This window comes from Diprion similis, chromosome 14 (genome assembly GCF_021155765.1).
Source record: "Diprion similis isolate iyDipSimi1 chromosome 14, iyDipSimi1.1, whole genome shotgun sequence".
Classification (NCBI taxonomy): Eukaryota; Metazoa; Arthropoda; class Insecta; order Hymenoptera; family Diprionidae; genus Diprion; species Diprion similis.
Window position 1 is genome coordinate 6,237,697 of NC_060118.1, and position 10,785 is coordinate 6,248,481.

General features: G+C 33.1%; 1 protein-coding gene across 1 annotated transcript; it reads left to right on the plus strand.

Moving 5' to 3' along the window:
- The first annotated feature begins 3,730 nt into the window (after window positions 1-3,730).
- LOC124414515 (SH3 domain-containing protein 19-like) lies at window positions 3,731-10,409 on the plus strand. The gene is made up of 6 exons (XM_046895470.1): window positions 3,731-3,876; window positions 4,425-4,494; window positions 5,294-5,426; window positions 7,019-7,795; window positions 7,987-8,250; window positions 9,227-10,409. The coding sequence occupies exons 1-6, from the start codon at window positions 3,855-3,857 to the stop codon at window positions 9,347-9,349; spliced, it is 1,389 nt and encodes a 462-aa protein (XP_046751426.1). The 5' UTR covers window positions 3,731-3,854; the 3' UTR covers window positions 9,350-10,409.
- The last annotated feature ends 376 nt before the right edge of the window (window positions 10,410-10,785 follow it).

A 10,785-nucleotide genomic window follows, 5' to 3' on the forward strand; every position in this document is an offset into this window, starting at 1 on the left:
TGGTTTATGACCACTGTTGCAAAAAGAATGAAAATGTTGGATACAAGTCCAAGACCTTCCAAATACGTTAATCCTATGTTTTAGTATCTTATGTCTATGATCCGAATGAAATCCAATTGTTACCAATACGATAATTCATAATGAAAACTTCCCAGATTTTCTTTTAAGATTATTGTAACTAGTGTTAGTAATCACAATTTGGCTAGTTCGAAATGTTTCAAATCGTTACAATGCTAACTGAACATTTTTAAATATTTTGGCAAACCAAAGCGAGCTAACAGAGTGTAAAGTTCAATCTAAGCGTACTAATATTCCCAGTCTTTGTACAGCAGAAATTGCCGTTATAGAGATTTTACGACTGAAAAAATGCCAGAATTAATATCATACAAGTACAATAATATTTTACCATCCTGATTTTAATTTTCCATCAAAACTTCATGGCCAGTTGAAATTTTTCTCAATGACAATTTCTGTTATAAATTACACTTATAGCAATATGATAACGTATATTCCAAGGCAAGAAACATATGCACATTTAAATCAACTATGTAAGCTTTTCAAGTATCTGTATTCCTTCAAGTCAGCAGTTTTCTTGTAAGTTGCATCCCAGTGCACTCGATGGGCTACTGAGGAACTACAAATATTACGATGAAAAAATTTCATTTATTGAGGCCTTGTCACAACAACCATCGCAGTTGATACGATTGCTATATAATCCGCTATCCCGAGCTCACAACAGATCAGCTTTAACTTCTGGAAGAATGAGGAAATGTTGCTCATTCCCAGACTTGGTAAGTAAGCAACGATAGACCTTTCTTTAGTAGAAACTACCATACAGGTTTTTAATCAAATAATTCTCTCTTCCAGTCCATCTTCTGAAGACACTCGTCAAAAAGTAAAGAGAACCAGAGCAAGAAAACCAGTCTGGCACTTATCGTCAGCTGTTTGTAAAAAAGCTGGATCGTTAGATGAAACGCCATTCTCTTTCTGATTTGCTTCGTCAAAACAGAAAATTTCAGACAAAAATTAATTTCTCAAAAAGAGAAGAATTTCTTCGAACCTGAAAATATAATAAAATTAAAAGAAACTGGTAATAGCTCATTCAATATTACTGGTTGAATCCACACATTTTCGAATAAGACGAAAGGCACCGAGTCTGAAATGAGAGCATATTAAATTTGGAACTCTTGGCAAATACGTCATGCAGCATCATTATGAGTGAAGATTCCGAGCACTTACAGGAAAAATAGACAAAACCATAAGGAGTGTTAACCAACTTTATGTCTTTGATTTATTGTAGCTGCAACCAATAGTTGCATCCTTCTGTTAACTGTGAAACTTATGAAACGTTGTTTTGTTACATTTTCAAAAATTTAGGACCTTGGAGTATAAAGTTGACTGAGAATTTTGAAACTTTTTTTTGCAACATCTGACTCCACGCGAGTACCTACAAGTTTACTTTCTTAATAACTCATTTAATAAATTGCCTTATATTATTGCTAATTTGATGCGCATGTTGCTTCATCTTTTGCAAACATTTAATAATCGTGGATATAACCAGAATATTTTGCATCTGGGTTCAGATTTTATATTTTTTTTTTTTGTAGCATGTACCATTACGATACCCAAAATATGTCTTACTGATGCTTACATATGTTCAACATATTTAATTTAAGAGTATATTGTATTCTATTATCTTCAACGAATTTCCTTAGAATTCAAGTACGTAATAATATAGTTATTAAATTAAAATAATATTAACGAGAAAATGGAGTATTTTTTAAACTTAGCACAGTAATTTTTGTAAGCTGTGCCACTTACTTTAATATATCTTTAATATATCGCATATTTTGCATCATAACTTTAAGGTTTGCTTTTTAAGAATACGGTTACTGAACTGGGGTTGTTACGTATCTGAGTGGAAATTTTTTTAGGTTTACTTAATGAAAAACTATAATTCTATGTCAGTCAAAATATTGTTTATTTTAATAGGAATTAGTTTGAAATACTTTTTTCAAAATGACTGTTCCTTGAAAGATTTTCACCATAAATATCATAAAAACTTTAATTACTATAGTGCAAACACATTTTTATGAGTCATTTACTGTTAATTGAATATTATTACTGTATATCTTGTCACACAAAGATAAATTGTGTTCAATCCGATCAGGCGTCGAAATATAAAAACTATATCATCACCTGATGTGAACTATCATCATGTATTCTATAAAGCAAAAAATACCTGCGTTGAGTTTTTATAAGCATTTATTTCGCATAATACTAATTTGTGTCTCAGTTCGACATGTATTTTTATTTTTTATGTATACATAAACTTTAGAAATCTTCTTCCGGTAATGAGTTTTACAGTAACAACCATGGTGGAAAATTGTTTATTTTATTATCAATATGGCAATCATTAACAATAGATTAAATTTTAAAATGACCATAAGTATAACCCTGTGTATTCATCTCACGATACCTGATATCTCTTACACAAGTTACAACCAACTAAAGTCTAGGAGAGAAAAAAACACTTTTCTACAAAACGAAGGTTTGTAAATATTAAAAGGATGCTTCAAAGCTACAAATTTCATCTGCATTGTTTCCTAACTTTGTCAAGAACTTGCTCTCAGGTAACATTGACTTGCTATAGCTAGTGGCTAATTGTGTAGAATCAGCTTGGACTCTGCAAATGCATATGATGACTATCAACGGTGCTAGAAAGGACAAAGATTCTCAAATGCTGCTATCGCTTGAAATTTCATCTTCATCAGGATACCTACCAGAAAGAAATACACAATATTAATCCAATATTGGGTAAGTAAGAAGCTCAAAACAACGTCTAGCCAAGAATCCTGTAGGTGCCCTCTTAGTAAATAGTTGTGTTGCAGTTGTTTTGTAATTGTTCATTTAAAATATTACTGTACAAGAGACTCTTGTGTCATTGACATAACTTCAGTGCACGCTTGCAATTCGGTTGTACAATGCGGCTATAAATTCAACTCTCAAAATATTTCCTGCTCTTGGGTCATTAATTTAAAAATCCTAAAACGATTCCCGTGATACTGGATTAAAATTTCCAAAAACCGGGCATGTGCTTATGGGGCTGATGACCGACAGGCGGAAAGCGCGCGAAATTCCGTTACAGTTTTAAATCAAAGAACCTCAAATCGTATTTTAAAAGGTATGATTGGTTCAAAAGATGATGAAACGTTCGGAGAGTTTCTAATAATTATAATTACGACACAAAACGTAGCGCCATCTGCTTTTTATTACACGCTATATAAAACTCTTGTAGATAAAACTTAGAAAAAGAATCAAAATAAATGATAAAACCTCACGTAATCTCCGCAGCTACTCGCGAGTCGCGTCATAACAAGTACGAAACGTGAAATGTCAGCGCAGTTATTCTCGTGCTTCGAATAAATCCAACTCGTTTATTGTTGTTACAGCTATCATTGTAAATTTTTCTATCAATTTTCATACAATAATACAAATAATAGAAGCATACATCATTCTTAAATAGTATCAATAACAATTAACATTACAGCGAAACGATCGAGCACGGCTGAAAATCTTGATTTGATAATAGATCTGTAGAGTTGCGTAAAAGATCGTTCGAAAGTTCGCAGTGTTTTGAAATGAAATTGCGTCGTTAGTAAGGAAGTAACGGTAGCGCTGTACACATACAACACATAACCGTGGTTAATTGTGTGTGCACAAAACGGCGAATTCGTTCGCTTCGTTGTGACGTCAACGACGAATCGCTTAGGCTGTAGGCATATGTGGGCACCGCACCTATGCATACAGTCACCTACTTCTACATTCACATACGTAACCGTCACGAATAAAAGATGGCCGCCAACGTGAGAACAGGTGAGCATCTTTTCGATGTTTGAAAAATCGGCGTGTTCGATTGGGGTTTGAAACCCGGCGTATAAATCGAGGTGAGACAAGAGAGCATCGGGTTTTGAATCGAGTGGAATATAGCATCGCATCTAGCGAAAGTTGATACTGTGATAATGAAGAATATAGTTAACGCGATGGCAAGAATGAATGCGCTACCTATGTTCTTTTTAAATCACATATACATGCATACGTTACAATGCGTGTAAAACTGTTGCTCTCTCGTCGTTTATTCAGAGGTTTACACTTGTGTCACTCCGTGCAACCGTACACCAAGGCCATTGATAACGGGCTTTTGACGTTCACAAGTGGGCGTCTCAAATCTTCTGCTGCTGCTGCTGTTGTTGTTTACTATCGCGAGCCTGTTGTTATCATCAATTTATGAATCACCCCTATCCGTTCATTCTCCAAGCTTAAAATCTGGCTGTGAAGTGTAAACACATGGCTAGCGGCATCTTATATTATTCTTCCTTACATTCCTAACTTGTCTTATTTACCTGTCCTCTCTTCATTCACAGATATGAGGATACCGACCAGAGCAGCTCCCAGGCCACCAGCTAATAATTTTGCTTCAACCTGGGGCAGCAAGTAAGTCGAATTATATTAATCTTACAAACTTCGGATCACAGTTTTTTATATCACCACACTTTTTCTTTTTTAAACTTTTCTACATAACCCTCTAAAATATCATTTAGCAGAAGCAAGCAGTCAGACTTAGCAGCCAAACGTGGTTAACTTTTTGAAAATGAAAAAATGCAGTTCAGTTTTATCCTCATAATTTTATTTAAAAAAATTTAGATTCTCGTACTTCACTACCTTGTTCCAATGAACATCAGAATATTTAGCCGCTAGCTTCTGCCTTGTTGAAATATCTCCACTTTAGGAGGATGGATGGTGAAAAATCGATAGGAACGAAGTTAGTAACGTCACTGAAAAGATGCATGTTTAAGAAAAAATGCTACTTTGCATCTTTAGGAATGTCTGAGATTTGGTAAACCATTATAAACAAAATGTAATTTAATTCTGAAAAGCCAACTTATTGAACATCATTATTGAATTGCCCAATAATGTTACGTTTCTAACTTCGGCCTGATATGAATTGCTACTTCACATTAATTTTTCATTATACTCTTCTGTATTGTTGAAGACATAGCATGACTTTCGTAACTTAATAGCTTCCTAATATAATAATTTGGTAAATAGCCGATATACGACTATATTGTAATATAATTGATAAAATGTACCAATTTTGGTTAAATGAAATCATCGTTAAATGAAAAAGAGTATCAGAAGTAGCTATTAATAAACTGTCATGTACATGATAAGTCAATTTTTTTCCCCTATATTGTGGTTAGATTTTATACTAAAATTTATTTCCGTTTAACAGCAGCCAATTTAGTAACGGTTTGTCGACAACTCATCCACCACAAAAAAAGAAACCACCACCTCGTCCGCCACCTCCAAAATTTACACATCGCACACAATATCATCATGAGAAAGGCGATAAACCAAAGAAACCGGTGAGTTCTTCTATTGTAAATATTATTTACAACTGCTAGTTGATATGTTTGTGAAAACTGTAATACTAATTGTTCACATAAAAAATTTCCCGTCATATTTGTCGGACATAATCTGAGATATTATATTCTTATTATTCGGGATACGTTTAGTTTAAAATCACAGCTCATCATTTCTAATGCCTGCTAATGTTGATTGCAATATTATTCATGCGCTATATGATTCTGTAGATACAAAAGTAGAAATAAATTTTGTGTCAAAATTTTAGTCTTTCATTATCTGTATTAGATTTGAAATTTTTTAATTTTCTGAAGAGGTTAATCAAACATTTTTGTCAGTATGTTTTACCCGATTCTATTTTATTATTTCTCATTTGACTCCAGAAAAAGTATAAAATTTTTGATAGTTCCAATATGATTTAAACAAGTTTCAAATTTGTTTTACACTTTTAACAAAATATCAGCCGATTGTCCTCATCCTTTCAGGCTTACACAAACCATCAGTATTCAATAAATATCTTTAAAACGAGTATATACCTGATTAATTTGCAGTTTCCATAGACCAATTTATCAGTAAACATTTCGCCTCATTTCTCATATTTTACTTTGAAACTGTACCTTTACTTTCTTCAAATTTGAAGTGCTGAAACTGTTTATGAAATATATAATTATATCGAAAACCATCAGAAGTCAATTATGCTGGAAAACACGGCATGCTATGACTATACATAAATTTCCTGTTCCGTTAACATTCATCAAAAGTTATTTAATTCATGCCAGTTTCAAAAATGAGAGAGCTTTAACAATTTTCAGTAACACACATCTATTTCGTGCGTTTATAATTAATTTCAACGTAGTTAAGCTTCAAATTTTGGGGATTGAAATCAACCTTTGATTCTAATAGCAGACAAAGTGGCATTTAACTCAAATCCAATAAATGTCTCTACGCTTACAATTCTAATTAGGATCGACAGAGATGTGAATCAGGACAATTTTTAAAAACGTGAAGTTACGTTCAGTTTTCAAAGAAGAAGTACTGACATTAGAATTCACACGGTAAATCGTTGGATAATTAAACATTGCAGTTTTTCAGTTCAAATTAAATTACATTCAAAAGCTCAAAAAGATGTCTACAATGTCCTCGTAGTCCATCTCGGCTTTTGCTTAAATATTCTTTGATATTCCCGATTTTTTCTACACAAACCTCTAACTCTTATTCGACACACAGAGTTTGATAAAAGTTATATAAACCCATGACATTTGATCACACTTTGAGACACCTTGCACAGTGTTTTTAATCTAAGGTATCTGTAATGCGACAAGTATTTTGAAATTTCATAAATATACTCTGAGATATTTAAAAATGCTTTAAATCTCGTCAAATTCCGTTGATATCTTTTAAAACTTTTTTTTAACTTTGGAATCCTCAATCCCATATCTTTTTGCAATATTCTGAGAAAACCGATATCACAGTAAATTTTGGATCAAACCATGTAATTAAGTATACATTGGATTGCTTAAGCTCACTTTATAACAAGTAAATCAGAGAATAAAAATGATTCTAATAAAAATTGTGTTTATTTTAAATGTTACAGGCAAGACCCGCGGAGCTGATTACAAATATATTTAGTCGCAAAACTTCCAAGCAGCCACTGCCCGTGTCTTATTCTAACCATGGGGCAAGTTCATATTCTAACTCATCAACGCCAAGTGGGACAGTTTCACTGATAGATTTAAGTCCGCCAGGTTCTCCCACACTGACGACGCGTTCAAATAGCGACGGAGTTAGCGTCGATAGTTTTGGAAGTGACGGAAACTCAAATCCATCCGTTTTCACCAACAGCGGTAATACCTCACAAACTGAAAGCGGTTTTGAAGACGACTTTGACTTTTTCGGTGGTTTATCTAGTCAAAAAATTCCCCGAAACGATCCGTGGAAGGTATCTTCAAGCCAAGATCCCTTCTCTCCGTTGGTGCAGAACATGGCTCCAGCTAATAGCTGCAAGTCAAAGACAGTCGGAAACTCGGACTTTTTCGCATTCAATAACTACACTTCCACCGAATCCCAAGCGTCTTTTAGTTCAGTTAATTCAAACTGTAGTGCCTTGATGCCAACGATTATCAGAGCCAAACCGGCTAAACCTCCAGCGCCGAAATTTGCACCAACAAATTTAGCCCCTACTGTCACCCAGTTCGCGGCTAAACCTGTGCCAATGAAACGCAACGCAGTACCTTACAATGAGCCCGTTACGCTGGATGTTAATGGCGCTTGGAATGACGCATTAGAAGATGAACCTTCGCCACCAATGCCGTCTATACCTCCGCCTGCACCACCAGTAGAATATCTGACCGAATCGAATGATGTATTTCAGGTGAGTTGATATTCATCCAGTTGCAAAAATCCACAACAAGCTTACCATATCGAACATTCTCGACAAAGGAAATTCTTCTATTTCAAAATAAGTTTTGCTGTAAATTTGCTTGCCTTTGAGCAAATTTTCCTTTTTTTTCGGATTTCCGAACACCTCTCTGAATTAACTTTGTGCGATTATTTATCTTGCAGAAACAATGTCATAAAGCGTACGGAATAGCGCTTTATGATTTTCAAGCTTCTCAGCCTAGCGATCTACCCTTAAAAGAAGGAGACGTTGTCGAATTGGTCAAAGCGATAAACAATGAATGGGTTGAGGGAAGGGTCGGAAATCGTCAAGGAATGTTTCCACTAAATTTCATCGATGTTAAAGTACCGCTACCTGGTCTATCGACAAACACAGTCAATGCTTTGTATACTTTTACCGGGGAGACTCAAGATGATTTAACATTTCAGGTATATTTCGTATACTTTGTGTATATCTCTTGCATGTTTATTACCACTTCTTGCTGTTTATCAACCACTACAATTTTCTGTTAAAAACAAATTAAATAATGCCTCCGGTGATTCTTCCAAAACCATTTGTATGTTGCACCAAATGTGAATAATATTGTACCACCAAATCAAGGGTCGTGAAAATTATGGTACAGATCTCACATTGCGTTTTATTCAATATAATTTTGAGGGCAGTCACAACTGTAAGTTAGCAGAGTTTCAACTTGGATCAAAAAAATAATTGAATGAAGCATGAAATGCCATTAAATTAGTATTAAATCGCGATTATAATTGAATCAAAGTTTCAAGCCTCGGCTTCTAGCCTTTGTTTTAAAGTTCTGAAGCATCTTTTTATGGAAGACTGTAAATACATAGAAATTTCACTTGATGTGAGCTTCTAAGAATCAATGATTAACTTTTTTTCGAACATCTTGGAAAGTTGTTACAAACCTGGAAAATGAGGAAAGTTCGGCAGTTTTCATTGAAAATCTGTTAATTGAAATGTGTTAACGACATTTCATATAATATTGGTTTAACTTATAAGAAAAATACTCATTTCGTTGACAGTATTCGGAGATAGATTCTTGTTGTAGAATTAATAAAATAAGCCCCACATTCATGTGACAGATGATAAAATGCTGAACAAATTGTCACGATAATAATTTGAAGAAGGTTACTAAGTAAATAAGAAATAGCAAATTGTGAACAAGTTGAAAAGAGACTGCATTTTTCTCAGAATTCTGCAAATATGCTGCTACATAGTATAAGCTTTTGGCAGTTTTAATTTTCTAAATACTCTACCAGATTTTTCACGACAGAATGGTTTCAATTATACGAAACATACCTTAAGATCATTTGTTCCATACATATTCACCGTAATGCTCGACTGAATAATACCATTACAAACAATATTAATTGAAATATTGTGATTTTACAGGAGGGTGCTAAAATTACGGTCCTTTCAAAGTTATCAGATGACTGGTTATATGGTGAATGTAATGGAAGAAGGGGACAATTTCCTGCGAATTATGTGGACAGAGTTCCCTCACTGCTTCCGTGATATTCATTCATCGCCAATTTAACGTTAACATGTTTACTATCTTAAATATCGTTTACGGACACATGATATGGATATTTTTTGTTTTCTCGTATTTTTCAGTATATTAGTTAATTATTCACGAGGGTATAAAATCAAACCAGACATTCCTATCTTTATTGAAATAATAATCATAATTATAGTAGTAACGATAACGATTGAACAGTGCACTTAAATTATATTTCACTGTCTAAAGTCATCTAACATATCCACGCACATAGCATAATAGCAGAAATTCATATAATTTACCTTATCTACAGGTCAAAATTCTAGTCTCTTCCAGAATTTATCTTGATTCTGTTTTCGTTACTCTTGTTTGAACACAATATTTTTTTTAAATGGATTCCTTTAAGTTGGTAACGAAGTCAGATGTATTATCATCAATCTCTTTGACATTAACAAACTAAGTATATTATGCTACAGAATATCTGTATAATAGGAAAGCATAATAGTGATGATTACAAGAGAAGACAAGTAGAACAAAGGAAAAAATTCTTGATACAATCTTGGTGCACACTTTCAAATTGTAAAAAATCATTGTAAGCCATCGTCATAGTGACGTTTTCTTTTTTTTTTTTTAATCTTTTTTTTTATGAAGGTTCCGGGAAGAAACTTATTTTTTTTTTTTTTTTGTAATTACAAATTAAATTTTAACTGAGCTTTAAATAGTATTAATACATAACGAACGAATTGATTAAATCTAGAGTTACTACTTATACATATGTATAATATCATTTACTAATGAGCGATCGCTTATTACCTTGTAAGTATATTGATCTAATAACGAATAATGAAAATACCCGCTATGTTTTTATAAAAACTACGAGCAGGAAAAAAGTAATATTCAACAGGGTAACCAACATCGTTGCATTGCTTAATTGTATAATACCAAATTATTAAATTTATGTATTATTGTTTGCCTTTTGTTTTTGTTTTATAGTATTAGCATGATCTTCAGTATGGTTGGCGTATCAAACGCATTTTGTTATAATTGTACTCCAAAGTGATTAAACTAGAAACTCTGGATATTATATTTTTATCAATTTCATGCTGATAGAAAAATAAGAGTACTTTTAAAAAATTAATAATTTTATTGTTCTTCTATTGGAAATTCCGAAACGACCAGCATGTTTAGTGCTCTATATCAATCTGTACGGTAGTTTTGCATATTCAATTGACTGGTCATTATTAGTATTCATTTGAAATGATTTTTTCACAAATCGTAAAAAAAAAAAAGGATTATTCTTTGGCAAACCATTCGTTCAGTGATGTGATTGCCTTATTTCTTATTCCGTCATTCACCGTATAGACTTTTTATCAGTTTTATTTGATTTTATTGATGAATTAAGTATGTTGGTTTTGTTAAATGTATAATCGATCACGTATTTCTGTGTAATAAT

Bases quoted from the DNA above. Each gene is read 5' to 3' on its own strand.
- LOC124414515 (XM_046895470.1), top strand. From the start codon at position 3,855: ATGGCCGCCAACGTGAGAACAG. The intron at 7,796-7,986 runs GTGAGTTGATAT...TTTATCTTGCAG, and splicing joins AATCGAATGATGTATTTCAG to AAACAATGTCATAAAGCGTA. The intron at 8,251-9,226 runs GTATATTTCGTA...GTGATTTTACAG, and splicing joins AAGATGATTTAACATTTCAG to GAGGGTGCTAAAATTACGGT.